Source organism: Eschrichtius robustus, chromosome 15 (genome assembly GCF_028021215.1).
Source record: "Eschrichtius robustus isolate mEscRob2 chromosome 15, mEscRob2.pri, whole genome shotgun sequence".
NCBI classification, from domain to species: Eukaryota; Metazoa; Chordata; class Mammalia; order Artiodactyla; family Eschrichtiidae; genus Eschrichtius; species Eschrichtius robustus.
This window is the reverse complement of record NC_090838.1, coordinates 93,343,385-93,370,180: the sequence shown is the minus strand read 5'-3', so window position 1 is coordinate 93,370,180 and position 26,796 is coordinate 93,343,385. Positions and strand designations below refer to the sequence as shown.

General features: G+C 46.1%; 1 protein-coding gene across 1 annotated transcript in view; it reads left to right on the top strand.

Moving 5' to 3' along the window:
• Window positions 1-26,796, top strand: part of TGFBRAP1 (transforming growth factor beta receptor associated protein 1) — a 48,058-nt gene that overhangs the window by 3,151 nt on the left and 18,111 nt on the right. Inside the window, exons 2-4 of the mRNA XM_068565120.1 lie at window positions 11,408-12,108; window positions 19,842-20,036; window positions 22,048-22,202. Of these exons, the coding sequence (XP_068421221.1) occupies window positions 11,421-12,108; window positions 19,842-20,036; window positions 22,048-22,202 (1,038 nt within the window). The 5' untranslated portion in view covers window positions 11,408-11,420. The remainder of the gene's footprint in view (window positions 1-11,407; window positions 12,109-19,841; window positions 20,037-22,047; window positions 22,203-26,796) is intronic.

Sequence of the window (26,796 nt, the reverse complement as noted above, 5' to 3'; positions counted from 1 at the left end):
AGGCGGGTCCTGGGGGCCCTCTTCTAGCCTCGGGATGGAAAGCGAGGACCTACTGCTGAGGGTCCCTCGGGAGGAGCCGCAGGACGACCCCACCTGTGGGCCTCACACCACGGTGCCCCCCGTGTCTGGGGTTGTCTGAGTTCTCTTCGGGGATCCGAAGTCACACTCGCCCCCTTTGGTCAATGCAGTAGGAAGAACGTGGCCTTGGAGTCAGAAACAAACGGGGGTGAAGTCCCAGTTTCTTCACCTGCGGCTGTGTAGCCTCTGTGTCCAGTGACACCCGCCTCTCGGAGCAAAGCATCCGTCCAAACCCGGGGCCCAGGGCCGCAGTCAGCTGGTGCCCATCCTTCATCCAGACTCAGAGCGGCCTTGACCCCGGGGTGGGCAGTGTGGCGCAGTGGTTAGGGCCCCGCTCTCCGTGGTCCTTCAGCCTGTGAGAGCTCCATCTCCCCCTGCGGAGTGGAGTGACGAGAGTGCTGGCCTGGTCGGCCACCGCCGTGAGGTGGAAGAGCCCACTTGATCCGGAGCCTGGCACGTGAGGAGCATCCCAAGGGTTATGGCTTCCCTAGGATACTGTTGTCACTACCCTGTCCTCCACAGGAGCCAGAGAATAGCCCAGAGACAGTGTGTCATCCACCAGATTCAAGGAGGGGACAGGCCCAGAGGCTTTAAGTGACTTGCCGGGAACACACCCTCTGTCCACCTGAGTCCATCCCAGACGTTCGTGGCTCCCCTGGTCCAGCGTCTGCTCAGTCTTCCTCCTTCCACGAGAAACTGGCCCCGAGCTTGCTCCAGCCTCCACGGGAGTGAGGCCAGGTGACCTGCGGTGTTGTGAGACCTCCCTTCCGGCCCCTCCGCTCAGCTCCGTCCTCTGGGCCTCAGCTGTCTCTCCTGATCTTATGGGACCAACGTGATAACCTGTTGATGTGGGGTTGAAAACAGCCGATGAAACTTGGGAGGCTGTGTATCTCCCCCCGGCCCTTTCCTGGAACGTGAGAATGTGTGACAACTTTAATTCCCTTGTAGGTTTGATATTTTCAGACCTGATTTCAGTAGAACTGCTATTTTCAGTTTTCCCAAAGATCTCCCCCTTCTAGAGTATTGGTATCTCAGGTCTTTATAAATGCATTTACCCAGGTTAATCGAGAAACTTCTTACGAAACTTTTTTCTATGAAAGTCTGTTGTTAAAATGGCAAAATAAAAATTTTTTTAAAGTTGCATTTGTAGAAATACTGTAAATGACAGGCAGATTCAAGGAATGCAAGCTCTCTTACAGCTAACGCCTGAGCTCCTCTGACCAGTGGCGGGCTCTCGGAGGGTCTCTGCCATGCTCCCTGGGCCCACTTCTGAGACTCTGACCCCCAGTCAGAGTCTTTCTTTCTTTCTTTTTTAATTTCTTGGCCGCACCCTGCGGCATGCAGGATCTTAGTTCCCCAACCAGGGATCAAACCCGTGCCCCCTGCGGTGGAAGCGTGGAGTCTTAACCACTGGACCACCAGTGAAATCTACTTTCTGATGAATGGTTTCCGTCCCTTGAAACGGTGCCCAGGGAGTGGTTTTTGCTCCCGATCCCTTTTGACAACTGGTGGGTTTGTAGAGCCCCTCACATGCTTGCAGATGCAGACATGGCTTTCCAGCTCAAGTGCCTGAGGAATTCAAGGATTCAGAACTGAATGTAGCTAATAAAACAAGTGACTGATGTGGAATAATATGATTAGGTTAATGACTGTAGTTTATAATTAAGAGGAAAGATTGGCCAAGTTTACATTTTTAACGGCTTCGCATCTTGTGATCAGTTTGGAGTTTATCTTTTAGGCAGTGGCACACTTTCCGAAGCGCTTTGAGGGGGGTGATGACGTGGTGTTTGAGATGTGAGGTCCATGGTCCTGCCTATCTTCCTGTGTTGGCTTAGAATCAGGCCTGGCTCTGGTCCAAACATTAGAATGACCGTTTGATCTCTATTCACTTATAAAGGACTATCAGAAAATTTAAAAAAAATGTAAACTGGGACAATAGCAAATCTGCCTTTAGGTAAAGTGTCCTTTTTAAGTAGGTAAGAATTAATCTTTAGCTGGTCCATAGGGAAGCACCTCCTGTCATAGGGCTGTGATACCCATTGATGGGTTTTTTACCTCTAAAGTGATATATCTCTGATGCACATATGCTGCGTAGGGATCTATAGAGTTTGTTTTATTTTGAAGTGTCGATGTAATCCTCAAATGTGTGATTCTTTGCAGACACACAGGATGCCATGCCCATCTTAAGGCTGTTCTCATATTATGTGAACGTTCTGTGACAGGAGGTAACAGTGTCCTTTGGTTCAAGAAAAGTAATTATTGGCGAGGATCCCATCATAATAAACAGCACTTTGTCATAGCATTCTTTTAGCAGGATATATTTATTTCTGGCTCAGATCGGGAGTCTATATGTATATATATATTTTTTTCTTTGTTTAATCTTGTAACCTTGGGTCTACGAGTGTCTTTCTGAGTCTAGATAATCTTTCTACTTCAAACATTGCCTTTATTCCATGTTTATTCTTTCTGCTGTGACTTTTACCCGCAGCGTGGAGCATTTCCATTGCTCCAGGTTCTTGAAAATCCCCAGTGTCATAGGACTTCAGAGGTGTTGTCCGCTTGATGGATATGCAGCGAAGTCTCCTTGTAGCTGCAGTTTGCAATTCCAGATGGTTCTGCAGGTTGATCACTCCTCCACGGCTGCTGGCCATTCACGTCTCCGCTTCTATGAGAAGCCGGATCGCCTTTTGCCCGTTCTTCTGTGAGATTCGTGTTATTTTCTTCCTGTGCGAGTTCCCTGGACCATCCAGGCGTCTTTTCGTCAGACGTGTGAGGTCAGCGTCTTCTCCCCCATCCTCATGTTTCTTCATCTTAACTTTTCACTTTCTTGATGGTATCTTTTGAAGAACATAGGTTTTACATTTTAACGTGAATAAATTTATCTTTCTCCCTAGGGTTTGTGCTTTTTTATCTTATTTTAGAAGTTCTTCCCTACCTTAAGGTCATTAACATATATTCCCCTATTTTCTTCTCAAAGTTTTAAAGTTATGCCTTCCATACTTAAGAATCTTCATCCATCTGGAATAATTCTGATGTATGGTATAATGTAGGACTCTAGTTTATCTTTTTTCTTCTGTGTGGATATCCAGTTGCCCAGCACTGTTTATTGAGCATGTGCGTTCTCTGTATACACCCCGTGATATACAGTGCCACCTCTGTCGTATTCTTAGGTTCCGTATATGCATGGTCTGTTTCTGAGCCCTCGGGTATGTTCTCTTGGGTTCGTCCTGTACCAGCACCACATTATCCTAATAGCCATCACTTTATATTTCATCTTATCTGTTGAGTCAAGTCCCCTTACCTTACCTTTTTCAGAAATGTCTTGCTTTTTTTGGTCCTTCTCCGCATATGAATTTTATAGTCTTCTTGTTGAGTTATACACACACACACACAGATACACACATATATACCTGTTACAATTTTATTGGAATTGCATTTTTTTCTCTGGGTCTTTTAGGGGCAAGTTTGCTTTTTTATGGAAGCAAAATTTGCATACAGTAAAATACACCGAACTTAAGTGCACAGTTCAGTGAATTTTGACAAAGCCATACACCTGTGCAACCAATACCTCAAACAAGATGTAGGATATTTGTGTCACCCCAGAAAGTTCCCTTGTGTCACCCCTTTCTTTCCAAAGTAACCACTGTTCTGACTTCTATCACTATAGATGAGTGTCGCCTGCTTTTGAACTTCATATACATGCAGACACACATATGTGTATGGTTTCTTTCATTCAGTGTTTTTTTTTTTTAAACATCTTTATTGAAGTATAATTGCCTTACAATGGTGTGTTAGCTTCTGCTTTATAACAAAGTGAATCAGTTATACATATACAATATGTTCCCATTTCTCTTCCCTCTTGCATCTCCCTCCCTCCCACCCTCCCCATCCCACCCCTCTAGGTGGTCACAAAGCACCGAGCTGATCTCCCTGTGCTATGCGGCTGCTTCCCAGTAGCTATCTATTTTTCATTTGGTAGTGTATATATGTCCATGACACTCTCTTACCCTGTCACATCTCACCCCACCCCCTCCCCATATCCTCAAGTCCATTCTCTAGTAGGTCTGTGTCTTTATTCCCGTCTTGCCACTAGGTTCTTCATGGCCTTTTTTTTTTTTTTTTTCCTTAGATTCCGTATATATGTGTTAGCATACTGTATTTGTTTTTCTCTTTCTGACTTACTTCCCTCTGTATGACAGACTCCAACTCCATCCACCTCATTACAAATACCTCCATTTCATTTCTTTTTATGGCTGAGTAATATTCCATTGTATATATGTGCCACATCTTCTTTATCCATTCATCTGTCGATGGACATTTAGGTTGCTTCCATGTCCTGGCTATTGTAAATAGAGCTGCAATGAACATTTTGGTACATGACTCTTTTTGACCTATGGTTTTCTCAGGGTATATGCCCAGTAGTGGGATTGCTGGGTCGTATGGTAGTTCTATTTGTAGTTTTTTAAGGAACCTCCATACTGTTCTCCATAGTGGCTGTATCAATTTACATTCCCACCAACAGTGCAAGAGGGTTCCCTTTCCTCCACACCCTCTCCAGCATTTATTGTTTCTAGATTTTTTGATGATGGCCATTCTGACCAGTGTGAGATGATATCTCATTGTAGTTTTGATTTGCATTTCTCTAATGATTAATGATGTTGAGCATTCTTTCATGTGGCTGTAGGCCATCTGTATATCTTCTTTGGAGAAATGTCTATTTAGGTCTTCTGCCCATTTTTGGATTGGGTTGTTCGTTTTTTTGTTATTGAGCTGCATGAGCTGCTTGTAAATCTTGGAGATTAATCCTTTGTCAGTTGCTTCATTTGCAAATATTTTCTCCCATTCTGATGGTTGTCTTTTGGTCTTGTTTATGGTTTTCTTTGCTGTGCAAAAGCTTTTAAGTTTCATTAGGTCCCATTTGTTTATTTGTGTTCTTTCATTCAGTGTTTTTGAGATTCATCCATGCTGTTGGCTTTAGCGGTGGTTTATCCTTATTTCCAAGTTGTATTCTGCTTTGTGAATACTCCACGTATGGGTACGAATGGGTAAAACTGAGCTGTTTCCTGTTTTGGGCTATTATGAATCAGGCTGCTACGCACATTCTTGTACAAGTCTTACTGTGGGTGTTGTCATGTACTCCGGAGAAATGGAAACATTAAGAGCGGAACTGCGGGGTGACAGGATATATGCATGTTTAACTTTGTAAAAGACCACCAGATTTCCAAGGCAACAGTACCATTTTATCCTCCTTCCAACAAAGTATGAGGTTTCTAGTTGTCTTTTGTCCTCATTAACATTTAGTGTTGTCAGTCTTTTTAATTGTCGCCATTCTAATAGGTGTGAAATGGTATCTCATGGCTTAAAATAGATTTCTCTGATGACTAATAATGGTGAACATCTTTTCATGTTCTTATTGGTCATTCACATACCTTCACTTTTGAATCTTTTTCCATTTAACAACTAGAGTTGTCTTTTTATTATTGGTTGGTGGGAGTTCTTATATATTCTGGAAATGAGCCCTTTGCCTGATGTGTATATCACAAGTTTTTCTCCCAGTCTGGAGCTTGCCTATTCATTTCCCTAATTGTGTCTTTCAATGGATACACATTTTAAATTTTTATAAAATCCAGTTTATCACCTTTTTTTCTTTTCTGGTTAGTGCTTTTTGTATCCTAAGAAATCTTTATATACCCCAAGGCCCCAAAGATATTCTTCTGCCTTTTCTTCTAGAAGATTTATAGTTTTAGCTTTTGGTTTTAAAATAATTTGATGCATCTCAGATTAATTTCTGTACATGGTATGAGGTAGGGATAATTGAGGTTAATTCTTAACCCCATTTAAGGTTATCCACATGTTCCAGTGCCATTGATGGAAATGACTTTACTTTCCCCACTGAATTTCATTGGTGCCTTTGTCAAGAACCAATTGAATACATATGTGTGGGTCTAATTTTGGACTTTCTCTCCTGTTCCATTGATCTATTTGCCTATCTAGATATCTTAATTACTCCAATTTTATAGCAATTGCTGAAATCAGTGTAGGTCCTTCAACTTTGTTCTTTGTTTTCAAGATTGTTTTGACTATTCTAGGTACTTGGATTACCATTTAAATTTTAAAACCAGCTTGTCAATTTCTGCAGAAATGTATGCTGAGATTAAAAATCAGGTCTTCCTTAATATCTAGCAATAAGATTTTATGATTTTCTCCTTGAAGTTCTTACACGTCTTCGCTAGACAATTTCTTCATACCTTAATTTTTTTATACTACTGTAAGTGTCCTTTATTCAAGATTAAAATTTCTAATTGTTGTTTGTGTGTAGAAATGCAGATTATTTTGGTATACTGATTTTTTTGATTAAAGGATATTTCTAACCTTTTATTAATTCTAATAGATTATTTGTGAGTTTCCACGCAAACGGTACTATCACCTGTAAACAATTATAGTTTTATGTCTGTGTCTTCAGTTCTTTGTAACTATTCTTTTTCAACTGGCGAAGACTTCCATTACAATGTTGACTACAGATGGTGTATTAGTTTGCTAGGGCTGCTGTAACAAAGTACCCTAAACTGGGTAGCTTAAATAACATAAATTTTTGTTGTCCCACAGGCTGGAGTATAGAAGTCTGAGATCAGGGTGCTGGCGGAGGTGGTCCCTCCTAAGGACTCTGAGGGAGAATCTATTCTAGGCCTCTCCCCGAGGTCCTCACAGCCTTGGGTGTTCCCTGGCTTGTAGATAGCCATCTTCTCCCTGTGTCTCCACGTGTCTGTCCTCTACGTATGTCTGTCTTGAGTCCAAATTTCCCCTCTTTATAAGGATACCACTCATATTGGATTAGGGTCCACCCTAATGACCTCATCTTAACTTGATCATCTGTAGGGACCCTATTTCCATATAAGGTTATATTCACTGGTAATGGGAGTTAGGACTTTTTAACATATTTGAGGAGCTATAATTCAACCCACAAGAGATGATAATGGTCTTGTTCCTTCTTTTATGTGTTTTCTCTTTTAATCTTTAAATGTGCTCAGTTAAACTGGCAGATTTTATTACCTTAAACCAATATTGCATGCCAGCTTATTCATATTGTGTTCATACACACACACACACACACACACACACACACACATATACATGTATTGCTTGATTCAGTGTGCTAACATTTAATACTTTTGCATGTTTATTTATAAGACTGATCTATGATTTTCCTTTTTCCTATATCCTTATCTGGTTTGGATATCAAAGTTATACTTTACACTGGCTTTATAAAATGAAGTAGGATACGTTCCTTCTTTTTTATTCTCAGGAAAATGTGTTGTGTGAAATTGGAATTATGCAATTGCCAAAGGTCTGGTAGAACTGTTAGGAGATCCATCTGGACCTGGTGCTTATTTTATGGGACAGTGTCCATGAAATCAGAATATAGTCCGAGGTCTAGCATTGTGTAAATGCATCAGCTCTCCCAGGCTCGGCCAAGTCCTACGAAGAGAAGTAGGGCCTCTAGAAGCCTATACGGCTGTTGTAACAGTTCTTCAAGTAAAGAACACAGAAAAACGTTTTTGAAGCTTATGGGTAATCTCAAATTCTGCTGCCCAGCTCTCTGTGTAGCAGCAAGAAGGGACTTACTGAACTGAGGTTTCCTAGGAAACCTAAAGGGACCTAGGAAGTTGCCAAAGCAACAGGTTCTTTTGACAGTGTCTTCAGGTGTAACTAAAAGATACTGTGTACATCTGTAGAAGAAAACTAGTATTTTTTTTTTTTGAAAACTAATATTTGTACATTAACATTTTCAAAGACACTCAGATTCTGATTATCACTAGTGGTGGTGTGTATGTTCTTAATTCGGTGGAAAGTAATCACTAATATTTAAATTTTGGCCCTTAGCACACACGTTGCTTTATACTGTTACTTGTGTAGTTTTCTATTATGTCCTTAATGAGATAGGGAGACTCTTGGGAAAGGCACAGTGTCTTGTAACTTTTTTTGCACACATACAGGTGCTTGTTGCATATGTAATGTTATCTTTTTTTATTGTCCATGAGTGTATTAATATTTTTCCATTTTTTTTCTCTAGGTATATATTTTGCAATTTTGAGAAAACTGAAATATTGATCTTTTAAATTACAGCCATGCTTTTAAGGTGCAGTTCTAAGAAAAAGTTAGTTTAAATATCAGATCAGTTTGCGATCACACGATAAAGTATGAATTGTACACTTTAGAGAAATTTTTAATCTTATTACCATGTTAAAACCTCTCTGAATTCAGACCCCAGTAAGTTGGACTTAATATAGGGAGGTACAGCCTAAAGTTTATCTTTCTGTGATTCATTATTTTATCCAAGTAAATTTATCATGTGACTAGATCATGGAGGAAATTTTCCTGCTGCTTAAAGGAATAAATCATTTTTAAGTATCAGAATGTTTAGTGTCAGCTTTCATTTACCTCCATGTAATTCTGTTTTAGCAACTTTGGAGTTTATAATACACTATCGTTGACCTTCGTGCTGTGAATTGGCTCTCCAGGACTTATCTAGCACTAGATACACACTTGCACCCTTAAACAAAATCTCCCCAACATGCCCCCAGCACCTGGGAACCACCATTCTACTCTCTGTTTTCAGGAGTTCAGCTTTTTTAGACTCCACATATAAGTGAGATCAGTCAGTGTTTGTCTTTCTCTGCCTTATCTCACTTAGCATAACGCCTTCAAGGTCCACGCATGCTGTTGTAGATGGCAGTATTTCCTTTTTCTCATGGCTGAATAATACTCCCTTGTATAGACGTATATGTATGTATGTGTGCGTGTATGTGTGTCCATATATCTCACATCTTCTTTATCCATTCATCCATTGACAGACACTTAGGTTGTTTCCATATCTTGGGTATCGTGAATAATGCTGCAGTAAACATGGGAGTGCAGAGATCTCTTCGAACTTCTTTTTTCATTTCCTTTGGATATATACTGAGAAATGAAATTGCTGGATCATATGGCATTTCTATTGTTAATTTTTTGAGGAGCCTCCACACTGTTTTCCATAGGGGCTACACCAGTTTTCCACCGACAGTATACAAGTGTTCTCTTATCTTCACATCCTCATCAATACTTGTTGTCTTCTTGATCATAGCCATTCTAACACATGTGAGGTGATGTCTCATGGGGGTTTTGATTTGCATTTCGCTGATGATTAGTGATGTTGAGCACCTTATTGTGTACCTGTTGGCCATTTGGATGTCTTCTTTGAAAAAAACGTCTATTTAGTTCCTCTAAATAGACACATTTTTTTATTGGATTGTTTGGTTGTTACTGTTGTTATTATTATTGATTTGTATGAGTTCTTTATATATTTTGGGTATTAATCCCTTATCTGATATATGGTTTGCAAATATTTTCTCCCGTTCTGTAGGTTGCCTTTTCATTTTGTTGATTATTTCTTTTGCTGTGCAGAAGCTTTTTAGTTTGATGTAGCCCCACTTGTTGGTTTTTGCTTGTGCTTGTTGCTTGTGCTTTTGGTGTCATATTCAAAAAATTATTGCCAGTCCAAAGTCAAGGAGCTTCCTCCCTATGTTTTGTTTCAGTTTTATGGTATCAGGTCTTATGTTTAAGTCTTTAATCCATTTTGATTTAATTTTTGTGAGTGATGTGAGATGGGGTCCAATTTCATTTTTCTGCACGTGGTTATCCAGTTTTTCCAGCACCATTTGTTGAAGAAACTGTCCTTTCCCCATTTAGTATTCTTGGGTCCCTTGTCAAATATTAGGTGATTGTATAAGTGGAGGATTATTTCTGCACTCTCTATTCTGTTTCATTGATCTATGTGTCTATTTTTATGCCAGTACCATACTGTTTAAATTACTATAGCTTTGTAGTATAGTTTGAAACCAGGAAGTTTGATGCCTCCAGTTGTGTTCTTCTTTTTCATGATTGCTTTGGCTATTTGGGTCTTTTGTGATTCCATACAAATTTTAGGATTATTTTTTCTATTTCTATAAAAAATGCCACTGGAATTTTGATAGGGATTGCCTTGAATCTATAGATGCTTTTGGGTAGTAAGTACCTTTTAACAATGTTAATTCTTCCAATCCATGAACATATTCAATAGGTATCCTTCCATTTGTGTCCTCTTCAGTTTCTTTCATCAACATCTTGTAGTTTTCATTGTACGGGTCTTTCACTTCCAGCCTTTGCTGGAACGCATCAAAGGATTAGGGGTTTGGTCTCTTATGAGGCAACGCTTTTGGATACGGGAAGTGAGAAGAAGTCCAGCCAGCCTCCCTCTGACTTCATCAGGCCCTGCAGTTCTCTTTAGAGCTGCATAATCCCCCTCTCCTGCTTGGGGCTATCAGGGACTACTGGGCGTGAGTCTGCTTTCTGGCCAGCGGAGACATCAGGGGAAAGCCGTCTTGCTCATTTCTGCTGCCTCTAACTTTGTGGAGTGTGAAACCAGAGTCCTTTCCGGAGGAAGAAGTAGAAAGCCCAGCGTTAGAGTGTGGGGCAGTCTGTCTTCTGGTGGAAGTAATCCATTAACTGACCTGTCCGTAACCTCACAAATCCGCTACGTACCTCAACTCACCACCTGCAAGACTTGGAGATTTGCAGCACATCTTTTCTTTTTTTCTTTTTGGCCACGCCGTGCAGCATGTGGGGTCTTAGTTCCCCAACCAGGGATCGAACCCACATCCCCTGCAGTGGAAGCATGGAGTCTTAACCACTGGACCACCAGGGAAGTCCCGAGGCACGTCTTTACTGCTCCACACGAACAGGTTTCCTCTGGGAGCCAAATATGGTGCTGAGGCAACGTGCGTACCTTAGTGGGAAAAATGCAAGGGAATTTGGGGTGTGATCCCTGCCTCTGTGTCTCCTACGAGATCTGAGGGGCAGGAATGAACCGCACAATAGAGGTTGCTCCTCACCATTCACTTAGACACCGAGTCAAGTGGCTGGTGCGGCTCAGGGGAACATCAACGAGAATCGCTTTTGCCTTTTTCTGAAGTGTTTTTGTTGCGTTGTCTCTGGGGAATAGGTGTGCTTGTCTTCTACCCACAGGTGTGTTTCCCAGGAACAGGAGACTCCCTGTAAGTCTCAGCTCCTTTGAGAAGGAGCAGGGTGGCACTTCATTAGAAACACGCGTGTGCTGTCCTGCCAGGGTCTCTGCTTGCCTGGTGGGAGGAGACCAAGTGGGAAACGTTTTCTTTCCTTCACTTTTTTCCAACAGTGTCGAATGATTTCCTTTCACTGAAATCAGAGCTGGGAATCAGCGTGTGTTTATCGTGACCGGAAATGGTTCTGCTTGGTCCTTGTTCCTCTAACTTACCTTTCTTTCCCTCTCCCGCAGATCAGCTGCGGACATGATGAGCACCAAGGCCTTCACCCTGGTCCCCGCCGTCGAGCGGGAGCAGCTGATGGGCGACAGGGAGCGGGTGTCCCTGGAGTGCGTGGAGTGCTGCGGCCGGAACCTGTACGTGGGCACCAGCGACTGCTTCGTGTACCGCTTCCTGCTGGAGGAGAAGACCGTGCCCGGCGGGTCGGCCACGTTCACGGCCACCAAGCAGCTGCACAGACACCTGGGTTTCAAGAAGCCGGTGAATGAGCTGCGGGCGGCGTCGGCCCTCCACCGCCTGCTGGTGCTGTGTGACGGCTCCATCACCCTGGTCCACATGCTGAGCCTGGAGCCCGTGCCTTCGGGTGCCCGCATCAAGGGGGCCACGGCCTTCGCCTTGAACGAGAACCCGGTGAGCGGAGACCCCTTCTGCGTGGAGGTCTGCATCATCTCCGTCAAGCGCAGAACCATCCAGGTGTTCCTGGTGTACGAGGACCGCGTGCAGATCGTCAGGGAGGTGTCCACTCCGGAGCAGCCCCTGGCGGTGGCGGTGGACGGCTACTTCCTGTGCCTGGCCCTCACCACCCAGTACATCATCCTCAACTATAGCACGGGCATCGCCCAGGACCTGTTTCCCTTCTGCAGCGAGGAGAAGCGGCCCATCGTCAAGAGGATAGGGAGGCAGGAGTTCCTCCTGGCGGGCCCCGGCGGATTGGGTGAGCAGGATGCCCGGTGCCTCGGCTCACCTCGCCGACCTCTGCCCGCTCTCCCTGCGTTCCGTCCTTGAATTCATGCTGAGATCGGAGAGGGAGGTTGTGGTTCTGAAAGCTAGACACTCGTGCAAACAGAACTGCACGCCCGGTGCTTGCGCAGTTTTGATTAGATTGTTTTGTGAGTGTGGGTTTAATGGAAGAAAAATAGACCGCTCTTAGAATCACATTTCCTTTGTGCTAAAGTAGAGCCTGAAGGTGGCTCTGGGGAGAGAATCCCACTAAGGGGATAAGTACACAAAGAAGAATCTGTAAGACTTCTCTATAAGATTTTCTCCTGTGGGTGGGTTTCCTAGCGGATTGTTTTTATTCTCCATTCTGAAAGGAGCTGAGGGAGGTCACTTAACAGATGATTTCAAAGGTGGAGGCTCCAAGGGTGTGTCCCTGATTTTCTCTTTTTTTTTTTTTTTTTTTAATTAATTAATTTATTTATTTTTTATTTTTGGCTGTGTTGGGTCTTCGTTTCTGTGCGAGGGCTCTCTCCAGTTGCGGCAAGTGGGGGCCCCTCTTCATCGCGGCGCGCAGGCCTCTCACTATCGCGGCCTCTCTTGTTGCGGAGCACAGGCTCCAGACACGCAGGCTCAGTAGTTGTGGCTCACGGGCCTAGTTCCTCCGCGGCATGCGGGATCTTCCCAGACCAGGGCTCGAACCCGTGTCCCCTGCATTGGCAGGCAGATTCTCAACCACTGCGCCACCAGGGAAGCCCCCCTGATTTTCTCTTACTGACTGCAGTTTCGTCCCACCAAAAAGCATCTAGCAGCTAGCTCCTTAAAAGGGCTTTAGCTGTTTGGTGTGGCCTTTCTCATTCTCTGCACGGCCTCCTAAGAATCAGAGCTGGCAGTGTCATCTGTGGTCATGGTCGTGGATGGTTCACAGTGTGTGTGTCTGGGACAAGCAGGTGCTGAGATGAGTGTCTCCCTTAACACCCATAGTCTTTAACCTGTCTTCCTGTCCTCTTACAACTTTGTGATGTCCATGGCTGGATGAGTAGTGCCTGGATCCTTTAAGTCACGAGGGGCTGCCAAAGGGCAGCATTCTGTTGCTGTCCATTCCTCCTTCCTGTCGACTGGAACGTTCCGCAAGAGAAGCCTCTCATTAACTTGGTTTGCCCCCAGGGTCATCGTATAAGAAAGGCAGGAGAAGGAGGTTTTCGCAAAGATGACCCTTCTGTCTTCCCTAAGTGAAGTGTCACCATGAATCATGGGCGTAAATGTTTGTGGTGTTTCAGTCCATCTGCCCTTGGGGGTGGTTTATTCAGGTCGACTGCAAGCCCCTTCCCCGCGCCCCTGGAGCTTTGGTATCTTCCTTGCCTTCGGCTGTGACAAGGTGTCCGGGGTCCCTCCGTACGTTTCCTGCCCTAGATCTGGTTTCCGCCATTTCTCCAAGGACCCCTGATGTTTAGAGACCACAGTCTGGGTGCTGGAGGTGCTTGGGGTCCGTTGTTTCTAGGCCTCTTGGGTGGACAGAGCTGGGAAGTTTGCATTATTTAAAGATAAAACCCATCGTTGAGAGCGTATCGATGGAACAAGTTTGGGGCTACCGGGCCCTGACCCTGTCTGTCTGCGTGCCTGTGTCTCCTCCCACCCACCCCCAGATCCTAGTAAATTCCCACCGTGACATGGTTGTTCCTTTGATCTGCCCCACAGGACACAGAGCTGAAGGACAGGACCGACACCACTGCGCCCGCCGTGTAATCACCAGAAAACGTTCAATTGTAGTTCTTTTTGTCCTCAGGGTGGGGGCCGTGTAACCCACTAGGAACGTGCAGTCACATTTCTGCGTTTAAGGTCACTGGGAATAGTTCCCATCCGTGTGGCTATGCCAACAATGGGATATACAGTTAGACGGAAGTGTTTCGTTTCACTTTCCATTTCTAGAAATTGCTTTCTCTTATTGTTTTCTTCTGTAAATATGTACAAGTTTCCACGTCAGATCCACACAGCAAGGTACATTCACCTACTCTCTCCTTCCTCCAGAGGTAACCTTTATGAGTGTTTGTCCTTTCATTTTCAAACAAAAATTATAAATGAATATGTAGATATGTGTATCTCCCTCCTTCAGAGTCGCAGGCTGTCTCTCCTCTGTGGAGGGACCACCGTGCATCAGTCAGGCCCCAGTGGTGGGCATTTGGGTTTTTTTCCAGTCCATGGTATTAGTAGGAGCTTATCTGTTTGGATTTTTCCAGTGTATCTGTGGGAAATCTTTCTAAAGATTGGGTTGCTGAGTCCACATGTAAACGGATGTGAATCTGGAGGGGGACACTGCCAATCCCCCCCCCCACCCCGACAAAGGTGGTAGGTACCATTTTTTCTTCCCCCGGCGCCTGTTTCCCCTCAGCTTTGCCAGCAGCGTCGATATATTGTCAGACTTTCGTGGTTTTGCCCGTCTGGCACATGAGGAACGGTATCTCAGTGGTGTTAATCACATTTCTCCTCTTACGAGCAAGATGGAACATTTGTCAAGAATTTAAGAGCCATTTGCCTTTCTTTTGATGGGAATTATCCCTTCTCGCTAGCTGTTGACTTTAGCATTTGTTATATATTTGAGATACCAACTTCTCTGAGACATGTTTCAAATATCTCCAGTTTTTACCCTGAAAAAGCGTTTCTTACACGTTTCTATATAATCAAATGTATTAACCTTTGTACTTTATTGCTTCTTTTTTGAGTCATAATTATTAGGGATGTTTCCCCCTCTCCCAGGTTGTAGACAGATTCACCCACATTTTCTGCTGGTACTTTTATGGTTTCATTTCTTATAGTGAGGAGCGAATTCGATTTCATCTTTATCTGTATGGTTGTCTGTTCTCCCCACACCTGATTCAGGAGTCTGTCTTTCCTCGCTGGTGGCAGTGGCTGCCTCGCCGGTACCGTCAGTTTCCTTATGCCGTTGGGCCTCGTGTAATGGGTTTCCTGTTTCGTTCCGTCAGTCCGATTGCTTATTGATGAGCCAGGAGCCTGCTTTAGCTGTAAAGGCTTTGCTGTGAAAACATTTGACTCCAGTATCCTGTGTTGGTTTTAGTGTTCAGATTGAAGGGAAATGGTAGTCAGTCATGTTCAGGCCTCATTTTTCCTCAAACTTAATCTGTCTCAACTACCTGGACATCATGGTAAATGAACCAACCTTCCTAATTGTTGTTCTGCTTGTAATAGGTGTGATTATAAGCACATTGGCGATCCCCTGTAAGCTCTGTAATACATCACTCTATGCAGGCTGTGTGTACAGCACAGTAATCACCGCCATCATTAAAACGCTTCAGAAATTAAGTTCAAGCAAATTACTATAATGAATGCATATGCACCATCAGACATATGAACGCCGTGTGTTTTCATTTTGCCCACTGCCTTCCCCCCTGAAGATCACATGTGCCCACTACCCTGTCATGAGAAATTGCTCTTAACTTTTTGCCTTAGTTTTTTTTTTGTTGTTTTTTGTTTTTTTTTTTTTTGCCGAGGCCACGCAGCTTGTAGGATCTCAGTTCCCCGACCAGGGATTGAACCTGAGCCCCGGCAGTGAAAGCCCAGAATCCTAACCACGAGACCACCAGGGAACTCCCTGCTTTCGTTTAAATGGTACTATTTTAAGCAGTGCTTTGTTGAAAATTTCATAATACAATTGATTATTGTGACTTTAAACTCTATCCTTGGATAATGCTTCTTGAAGAATGCAGATACTTCAGCTACTCCTTACCCCTCATGGCCCCCTTCCCCCTCCCAGCTCAGATAAGGGGGTCCACTGATATTTAGAGGGTAGAAACCCTCTAAGTGGAAAAATAACCCAGTGGAAAACAATGGTTTTTAAAGGTGTACCATTTACAAACGTGGTACATTTGCAGGTTGACAGCACTTGTGTGCCTTTGACAATATGGAAACAATAGCGCGTGTCACCTGCTTTCAAGCATAGAATCAGTGGGTGGGTGTCAACAACGGTGCCCCTGTTCCTGAGTGGACCTGTGGCACCTTAACTCTACCTGACCTGGACCCCTGGTTGCCAGTTACTGATCTGCTCTTTTATTCCAGTGAAATCCTCTGCTTTTCTTTTTGTGTGGAAGCCTCTGTTCTTGATCTCTGGTTTCTGCCCTTTGCATTGCAAGAACACTCATGTCTGGGCCTCTGCTGCACAGTCCCTGGTCGGGTGATGCCCGGCCTTCGCGGGTAAGTGCGGCGACGCTGATTCCAGGGCGAGGCTGGACAGCGTTTTGGTGTCCGTGCTCCCATGAGAGCTGTGCTATCCAGAACACGGTTATTTGACCTGAAATTCACAGGCTCCTTGGGGTTGCTGTATGCTTGTCCCGTCACCAGGTTACATTTGCCAAACGTCTGGGTGCAGATGGTGTGCTTTTCTCTCCCTTCAGGCTCTTTCGCTGGCTGGTTCTAAATGCTCGGAAAATTCTAGAGAGCGCGAACCTCATTTCCTCCTGCAAAGCTCAAGCTTTGCACCTCGAGTTTCTCTCCCTCCGCATGTTTCATGCTCTTTGAATACTTTGGAGATACAGTCGTGGGGTAATTCAGACCTTAGTTATGTCCTCTCGGTGACTGTACAGTATCAGAGATGCCAAAGTCGTGCGTTCACTCTTGTGCCCTCTCCACCCCTGGTGCAGAACCCACTGCCCTGTCGGCCCCTCTTACCCGCTGGCGCTGAGCTTTCCGGCGTTTTCCACATTTCCACCGAGCTCCTTGCCTCCTGGTCTGCTCTGGGAAGAAGTAAGGAGGAGCCCTCGCCAGCCTCAGGGGAACCTCCTCTGCCCATGGCCTGGCCTCGCCTGGCTCTCCTGCTGCAGGAAGGGTACCCTCACCCCTGAGGATGCACTGGCGCTCCAGGCGCCCCTCCCAGAGGTCCACGCCCTGCCAGCCCTGTATCCTGACCCCGGCTTGGCCTCAGACTCGCCCGATCATGTTGGTGCTGATTCTGATGGCGCACAGTGGCCTTGACTCTCGCTCCCTCTAAGTCAGGTGCCCAGTTCCCTGATTCGCCCCGGAAGTTACCCCTCCTCGGTCAGAGCCCCCGGCTGGCCTGACTCAGGCCTCCTTCCTGGTGGCTGGCGGCCGCCTAGCCTCCCCCAAGTTTGGGTCTGTCCCTCCTTCCAGGCTCCTGCCAGGCCAGCCTTCCTCAGGCCCCTGTGACCCTGTAACAAGTTCAGCCTGACTTTCCTGATCAGCGTTTCCTGGTCTGCCCCGAACTTGAACTTGACTTTCTGACCCTCAGCATCCCAGGCAGGGTTTGCTCTCTTCCGGGGCCACGTGCCCACTTCCCTGCATCCCGGGGACCCTCGTGCTTCTTGCTGCGGGGGCCCCACGGGCCTCCTGTCGTCCTCCTGTGTCTGCTTTTTATCTGGGAGGTGGTTACCAATGCATCTCCCTGAACCCCTTCACCGCCGGGGAGCTCCTGGGCGCGGCTCAGGTCTGCTGTCGCTTTAAGCTGACGCTCAGCGTGCTGACTTACAGCTCTTCTTGTTTGTTCTCATCTAATAGATGAGCTTTCTTTTCTGTTCGTGGTGGGTTCACCCGAACTCACGTACTCTTTCGGTGCATTATTCTCAATTTTACACTATTCTTAAAAACACCCCTGTGACCGTTGTGCTTGTCAGTTGGCCATCGATTTAAAAGTAGAATCACCAGATTAACATGTCAGTGTATATTCAGTTTTGATAAAGAATTATTCTCCAAAAGTGTTCCTCATACCAAACCAACACTTGGTGCTGTTAGTCTGTAACCTTTGGCCAATCTGATGGGTATAAGTTGGTTTTTTACTTTTTTTTTTTTTTTTTTGTGAATTTCTGTTCCCCTGGTTACTAAGGAATATGGGAACCTCTTCAGGAATTTATTAGCTATTTGCGTTTTGTTTTCTGTGAATTACTGATGCATATCCTTTGTTTTTCTCTTGAGTTAGTCTTTTTCGGAATGATTTTAAGAGACTTTTAAGGGTGGAAGGGAAATACTGAAGGGGAAGGAATGTGTTTCCTTAGTAGGAGATGCACTGTCTCACACACACACACACACACACACACACACACACACACACTCTCTCACTCTCTCTCTAAGGCTCACTTCTCTGTCATCTTGACAGGGTTTTGGTTGGTGCTACTTACGTGACTAGAGCCAATATTTTAAGTGTGAAGCAGAACCAAACAAGTGTTGTACGTACAAGTGGCCCCTGCAGGAGGTGCCCCAGATTGTGTCAGGCAAGAGCACAGCGTGGACACGCATGTGTGATCCCACCTGATACCCATTTTCTCTTTTTATAAATTTATTTATTTTATTTTATTTTTTTGGCTGCATTGGGTTTTCGTTGCTGCACATGGTCTTTCTCTAGTTGCGGTGAGCGGGGGCTACTCTTCATGGTGGTGCGCGGGCTTCTCATTGCAGTGGCTTCTCTTGTTGCAGAGCACGGGCTCTAGGTGCGCGGGCTTCAGTATCTGTAGCACGCGGGCTCAGTAGTTGTGGCTCGCGGGCTCTAGAGTGCAGGCTCAGTAGTTGTGGCGCATGGGCTTAGTTGCTCCGCGGCATGTGGGATCTTCCTGGACCAGGGCTCGAACCCGTGCCCACTGCATTGGCAGGCGGATTCTTAACCACTGCGCCACCAGGGAAGCCCCTGATACCCATTTTCAAGAACAGCCTACTTTAGAGGAAAAGAGCTATGTTTGTACTTGATTAAGTGCAATACATTTCACTCTTTGTAACCATGGAAAATTTAGGAGGGTCAGTGATTTCATAGGCTTAGGGATTTTGCTCCTATCATACATTTGAGATACTTTCCATTGTTTTAAAGTACTGTTTGTATTTCTCTGTCTCTCTCCCTCTCCCCACTTCTCTGTTGTGTAATAGAAACCGTTTTTCTACTGTAGGAATATCTAATCATTTGCAGGCAATAGCATGCTGTTTTTTGTTTTTATTGAAGTATAGTTGATTTACATACCATGTTTTTAAAGGTGTTTTATGTCAAGCTCTTTGAAAACTGACTTAAAATGGATTGACTTCACTGGGTGAATGTGAATTTTCATAAACCCCAGTATCTATGGACTCTATCCAGCTCATTTGGAAATGTCATTTAGTGCTTTATATACAAAATAGATGAACCGTGGTTGACTATGGAAGTTATCATTGACAAACACTTAACAGCTCTCTGTTTTCAGTTGCAAGATTGGTTGTATCCCTGCATCAGAGAGAACGTGTATCCAGAATTAGACTTGAACTCTGAACAGAGACAGTTCTGGATAGGAAGCCTTGTAGAGTGCCCGGCACACAGTAGGTGCTCAATAAGTATCTGAATGAATGCGTTCAGTGTTGAGTGGATGTATAGGGAAGAGCTGGCACTTAGAAATGCAAACCTGTTGGAGGACCGGATATGGAAGCAAGCTTGTGAAGCTTCTTAAATTGTGTGAAAGTCACTTTTCCCCACATGTGAGGACATGAGCTGTACATACCTTCATGTGGGTACATGTACACGTTTTTAACGTCATGTTTAATTGGAAGGAAATACTGATGTAGACATCCTGAGGAAAGCGGTTCTCTTCACGAGAATAATCGTGGAGGGTCCTTTGCACACGCCACTGTTATATTATCTTTCCCAGCTCGAAATGTAATGAAGGGGCAGGTATTCTGCGTTCAGACACATCTACAGAAAACAAACAAGCAAAGCCCAGCTCTTTGAAGCCCCCCTGACCCTTCCTGTTTTCCCAGGCATGTTTGCCACGGTGGCCGGGATATCTCAGCGCGCGCCCGTGCGCTGGTCGGAGAACGTGGTTGGAGCGGCCGTCTGCTTCCCATACGTCATTGCCCTCGACAGCGAGTTCATCACCGTTCACAGCATGCTGGACCAGCAGCAAAAGCAGACCCTGCCCTTTAAGGAAGGTCACATCCTCCAGGATTTTGAAGGTACTGGTTTCCACGGAATCTTAACAACATTTAGCTGTCAATCTTTTATGCTTGTATTTCTTCACTAAATGCTATTAAGGGTCCATTGGGAACTTGGCCTCTTGCTGAGCATGGAAGATCCACAGGCAATGGTAATACAGTCTCTGTGCTTCAGGGGCACCGAGGTTAAAGGGAGATAGTGAAACAAATAGCCACAGCAGTTTGAGAACTTGATAGCAACAAAATAAGGCCAATTGGGAGAGCAGAGGAGGAAGTATTTCCTAGAAGTATCAGGGAGGGCTTCCTGTAGGAGGTATTATTTGAGCCAAACCTTTAAGGATGAGTAGGAATCTGCCAAGTAGACGTGGTGTGAAAGAACCTTCAGGCAGAGAGAAAGGCACGTGCAAATCTGCACAAGAGGGAACTCTGGGCTCCAGGCCACGCAAGTGATTCACCGGGACTGTGGTGCCTGTTGTATGAGGAGGGCTGGCCTGGGTGAGGCCGCAGCGGACCAGGGCAGCCAGGGAGGGAGGGATTTATTTTACTTTTCCTAAATTTTTTTATGAGTATCTTCCAACGTACTGAAAAGTTGAAAGAAAAACAAAGTGAATCCCTGCCCCCCATTCACCTAGATTTCGTACTGGTTCACATTCTGCTGAGCAGTTTGGAAGTAAGTGGAGGAGACCATGGCACTTAATCCGGAATCCTTCAGCAGGCGTTTTCCCGCCTGACCACAAAGCCCTTTTCACACCCCAGAAATGTGCTCTCAGCCCCTGCCTGTGGTCAGATTTCCCCGGCTTCCTAAGAATGCCCTTGATGATATTCTCTTCAAACCAGGAGCTAATCTAGATCTGTGCATTGCCCTTGCCGTGTCGGGATTGGGGCTCCCCAGACATTGCCCTTCCTGTGTTAGATGCTGGGGACGCAGACCTGCTGAGTCTCGAGGTCCCACGTGAAGCGTGTTAGTGCTTGACTGGGGCCCTGACACGCGTGCTGGGAGAGCTTATTCATGCCAGTGTTACGTGCTGTGCGCACTGAGGGGCGGAGGTGGGCACAGGGGATCGGTTGCGGGCACGCAGAGGCTGGCGACATAACCCACCCCCGGCGGGAACATGGGGAGACTTCCCAGAAGGAGGGACACCAGTGCAGAGCAGGGCAGAACCTCATCTGAGTGTGAGGACGGTGACGTAGGTTGACATGCAGGACAGATGACGCAGACAGAGAGCCGGGCAGGGAGGCCAGGAAGGGGAGATCCAGGCGGGGAGAGACCAGGCCGTGGGACTGGGATGGACACGGTGATTCCCAAGGAGGGAGGAGCAGAGGGAGAAGAAAAGGCTCGGCTGACCCTGAACGACCTTCAGACAGACAGACAAGGTCGCTCCACTGCTTCCTGGGAACAGGTGATAGTTTAGCTTAAGGCGTGTCTCCAGAGAGAGCAGAAATCGCTCTCAAAGCTTGGCAGGAGGACCTGTCTTGGGTGGCAGGTCCGACTCCCCAGTGGACCGTGCCAGGCATCATGGTGCCATGGGGCAGTGGGGGAAGGGAGAAGGTAACGCCGAGATCGGGTGATTCTGGATGACGGGCGAGTGTGAAATGTTATCTTATGGTTCAGAATGTTGCGTTGTAATCTTAGTTTCCTGTAAACTGACTACCCTGGAGAGAAAAGAATTTTTCAAAAGTTTTATACGAGGGATAGCATAATTCTTACTGCTTATTTTCCAGGACTGAGCTCTATAGCCTCATTATGGATTTGTTCAACTGGTTTTAAATTTGTCAGCACTTCAGAATAAAAAAAGGCCAAACATTTTAACATCCCATACTTCGGAAATGTAGTGTTAAGAGTTCACGCTTTTCTGATGGTGGGAAGAAGGAAAGAGAAGCGTTCGTTTCTGGTTGCTGTGGGAACTCGGGGTTGGGGCACCGTGATGACGTGGGTCAGACATCTGCCCGTGCCCCGCTTTGGGCGAGGCAGTGTGTTTTCTTGCCAGCACTGTGTTCTTCCCCTTTCCAACCGTGTTCCACTTCTTCCCAGGAAGAGTGATCGTCGCCACGAGTAAAGGAGTTTACGTCTTGGTTCCGTTACCTCTGGAAAAACAAATACAGGATCTTCTAGCAAGCCGGAGAGTGGAGGAGGCTCTGATTCTAGCAAAAGGCGCCCGGAGGAACATTCCAAAGGAAAAATTTCAGGTTTGTAATCAGCGGGCCCCCAGGCTGCCGGCTTAGAAAACGTTAGGATCTAAGTGCGCCAGGCCCCCGCAGACCGCTCCCTGTCTGTCATTCAAGTTTCTCTGCGTCTCCACGTTGCACAGATAAGGAAGCAGGTTGCAGAGCAGCCTGACCAACAGCTGGATGAAGTCACGCTGCCGGCAGAGGCCAAGTCGGGATCTGAGCCTCTGACATAATTCCCGTGCCTAATACACCAAGTTGTATTTCTAATCAGCGTCCTTCTTCCAGAGGAGACTCAGGGCACAGTTGTTACAGACGAAAAGAGGAAGCTCAGGTTAATTTGTCTCCCAGTTCAGAATTTATATTTGTTGGGATGGGGTTGAGTTTGTAGAGTTTAGGTTTATGTTATCTACAGAAAAAGCTTTGTGAACCGTACATTTAATGTTCTCGGAATCCATCTAATTCATTTCCTTAGGAGAAGACTTTTAGTGCATTTAAGAAACGCTAACTTTAATATCTTTGGTATGATCAATACAATTGATGAAACAAACACAAATTATTCTCATGTCTGATGAAATCAGGTTTCCTAAAAATTGCTCCCTGATCAGTTGCAAGGTGAGTTCGGGTAACTCTATGTATTTGAGAATAATAAAGCGTAATATTGGTGTGTGCACGCTTCATGTGAACACCTAAGTCCATCATTAAAAGTTCTAGTGAGTTCATAGCGATCCCCTTCTTGTTTCTGTTGGCCAGGTTTTCAGGACGCTGTGGTTTGTGGGATGTAGCTGTGCTTTCTGGCCTCCGTGGCTTTATGCTGCAGAGGGTAGATTCCGAAGGTGGAAGTCAGGACGTGTCATTTATGGTCACCGGATAAATATTGATAAACTTTCCATCTTTACTCCTCATTTTTAAAAAAAATTTTATTAAAGTATAGTTGATTTACAACGTTGTGTTAATCTCTGCCGTACAGCAGAGTGACTCAGTTATACATATATATTCTTTCTCACATTCTTCTCCATTATGGTTTATCCCAGGCTGTTGACTGTAGTTCCCTGTGCTCTGCGGTAGGACCTCGTTGTTCATCCGTCCTACGGAGAATATTTTGTATCTGCTAAGCCCCCACTCCCAGTCCTTCCCTCGCCCACCGTATTCCTCATTTTTTAGTGAGATGATCTGTGAGCATTCAGCAGGGGGCAGCAAAAGCGCAAGGAAGAAACCCGTCAGTTCAGGGCATGTTTCTGGGCTGAGAGCGCCTGTTTCTGCCGCGTTTTCCTTGTGCATCCACGTGGGGGGGCGGGTGCTGAGGTGGCCTTGGCCTCTGCTCTGCTGCTCTCAGCTCCTCTCCGTCCCGAGAGCGGGCCCCGGGAGCTCATGGGCGTCTGGACGGGCACGTGTCGGGTGCCCCCTCCTTGCACACACCCATGGGCACACCTCAAGTGTGTCCCATTTTCTTAGAGAGGCTGCCCGTGTTCTTGGATTTTTGCTTTTCTCCCCCCGTTTTCCTGAAAGCAGCTGCGCAGTGGATAGTGGATGGCGTTAGTGCTTGTCTCGCTCTGCTGTCTGACTTCCCAGTTGGGGTTTGTCCACCCAGCACGCTCCCCGCCTTCCCCCTGTTGTATGCGCCCCAGACGTGCACCCCCAGTGGCCTTGAACTTGGCTCTCGTTCTCATGCCTGTGTGGCTGCCGGGGACCCTTCTCCCGTTGTGCCTGAATTATTTTCACAGCCCCCTTGCCTGCGTGTCTGCAGTCCGTCCTCCACGGCCCTGAGGAAGGTGCTCTCTGATGTGTCCACCAAGCCCTTAGCTGGAGATCCTTCCGCGGGCGCCTCCCTGCCCACAGTCAAGTCTGCAGCAGGTGGCCTTCACGGCCAGGCCCTGCCCACTTCCCCGGCCCCCCGCTGCCTCCTTTCCCCCGTGACCCGGGCCTGAGCTGCCCACCGCCTGAGCCCTGCACTGTGCAGGCAACTCCGGGAGCCATCCTAAAACACTTCTAATCCTGAAAACAAGTCAAGAATAGCCAGTGCCACCATCCAAAGACCCACTGCAGAGATGGCTGGCCTTTGGGCATCCCTGGGTAAAGCCAGGCCAGCCTTGCTGGCCCCATCAGCGCCCCGTGCTTTCACCCACCTCCCCGCCCTCCCTGTTTCCTTTACTTGTTATTTGTGCTATTTTCTATCAGTGGAGTGAACGTCTAAACTCCACCAAGTACAGGTTTCGATACCTTGCTCAAATATGCCCTTCTCTCTGAATCCCCCCCCATCCCTGACTGCTTGCTCTGTGCTCGCACAATTACACGTGTTAACCTGTAACCCAGGGCCCTTTTCTTCTCAGCTTCTGCTCATCCCTCCCCGAGGTCCTGGGCAGACGCCTCCCTCTTTTTTCCCTCGCACTCTGCTTGTGCCGGGGGCTGGACCACGAAGGACGCTGGATGGGCGATTCAGAGCTTTGAACTGGTCTTCAGACAGCTGGGCTCTGAATCCGGGAGCAGGAGGGTTTTGTTTAAAATAGAAGCATGAGAGGAAAAGAAGACAATATTGACAAAAACGTTCAGAGGTCATTTTTCATGCATGTGTATGCATTTTCAAGGGTTGCATGCGACTCTTACAATGATTAAGTACATTACTTATTTTAACTTCAGGAGGCTTGCGACCAAATGCTAGACCCTGGGCTCAGAAAAACCAGAAAGGGAGAGAGAAAGGGACCAGAAGTTCAGGGGACTGGCTTTTCACAGGTCACCTTTCTCTCCATTAAAGTGAGCATCAGTTTTGCTTCACTGAGTTCTGAACCAGGGAGGGATTTATCAAGAAGTTTAACTGTGGAACTTGGATTAAAGGAATATCCCTTCCGTACATCCAAAGGGCGAGAGAGCTTAGATCTTTAAGGAAGCTGAGCTTAAACCATATTAAGGTTTGGGATGCCATACAGAAAGAGGCAGTAAGGACACATTTACAGACACAGGTTTGGGTCAAACAAAAGGTTTGCTTGGTTTGTATCATGTAGTGTGGATGGTATCATGTTTAAGTTTGAGCTCTGATACCTGTTTTTTTTTTCTAGTTCATCTAAAAAAGATTTCACTATGTATGTTCCAAAGACAAGAAAGCCCCCTTTGAAATGTAACCATCACATAAGTCTCCAAAATCAACACTAATTCCTTCCTAGATTGGGGTGTCCCATCTGCCCACATTTCCCCAGTCATCCTGTGAATGTTTGTGTCTTACGTCCTTTTTATCCTTGGGGGAAAACCCGCTAGGGCTGTATGGTGAGATTTCTCTGTTTCAGAGTCACGTGGGCCAGTTCTTCTCTGAGTGGTTCTGCCACCAACATATGACTTTTGTTTTCATTTGAATTTGTTTTATAGGGATTGCTTTTTAAAATCTAATTTCATTTTATAAATATGTTAAATAGGTACATAATTCAGAAGTCAAATCAACAAGACACAGTATATTCAAAGAAGTCTATATTCTCTCCCCCTTCATCCAATGTCTTTGCCCTCCCTGACTCTTTCCTCCTCGCCATCTGTCTGTCTGCCTTTGGTGTGAGGGTCGGTGTTTTGTTCTCATGGTTACCCTAACAGTATTAGCTTTGTAAAAGCCCTTTGGTTTTCTGGGTTTTTTTTTTTTTTTGCAGGGGGTGGAGGTGGAGCTCCTATTGTCTGTTGTTTCCCCACTTCGAGCCGTATTTGGAATTGGCTAGTAGCCTCTTCCTCATCTTTCCCCCAGCATCTGCGCTGATGTAACACCCCTCTATCCCAGTTAATACCTGGCAGGCAGCCGGCAAGCATAGTGTGCTTTCCGTGCGATCTCCCCATCCTCCCCTAACCTTGGGGGTTCTGCTGTCTCCCCGACTCAGAGCGCATGGACGCCCACACTGTGCCGTCCCCCTTGTACCTATCAGTCCTGCTTCTCCAGGCGCACGCGCGTTGAATGCTCACCGGCACCTCTCCTGTTGACAGCGCTGCAGTCGCTGGTTTCTGAAGCAGCCCAGGCTTCAGTCAGGACGGGCACCTGGGGACATACTTCCCGTGTGTTTGCATGTTGATTACGGCTCCTCTGAAGCCTTTGTACAGCCTTGAAGGACAGTTGGGCTGGATAGAAAATCTTGGACTCCTGTCATCTTTCAATGAGAAACTTAAATAAGTTCCACCATTATCTTTCTTTCTTCTTTAATAAATTTATTTATTTTATTTATTTATTTTGGCTGCCCTGGGTCTTTGTTGCTGCATGCAGGCTTTCTCTAGTTGCAGCGAGTGGGGGCTACTCTTCGTTGCGGTGCACAGGCTTCTCATTGCAGTGGCTTCTCTTGTTGCGGAGCACGGGCTCTAGGCACGCGGGCTTCAGTAGTTGCGGCATGTGGGCTCAGTAGTTGTGACTTGCGGGCTCTAGAGCGCAGGCTCAGTAGTTGTGGCGCACGGGCTTAGTTGCTCCGCGGCATGTGGGATCTTCCCAGACCAGGACTTGAACCCGTGTCCCCTGCGTTGGCAGGCAGATTCTTAACCACTGCGCCACCAGGGAAGCCCCCCATCATTTTCTTTTGGCATAAAGCATCTGCAGTTGAAAATCTGTTGACAACCTGAATTTCTGTCCCGTGTGGCGACTTAGTCTTTTGCTTGAATCCAA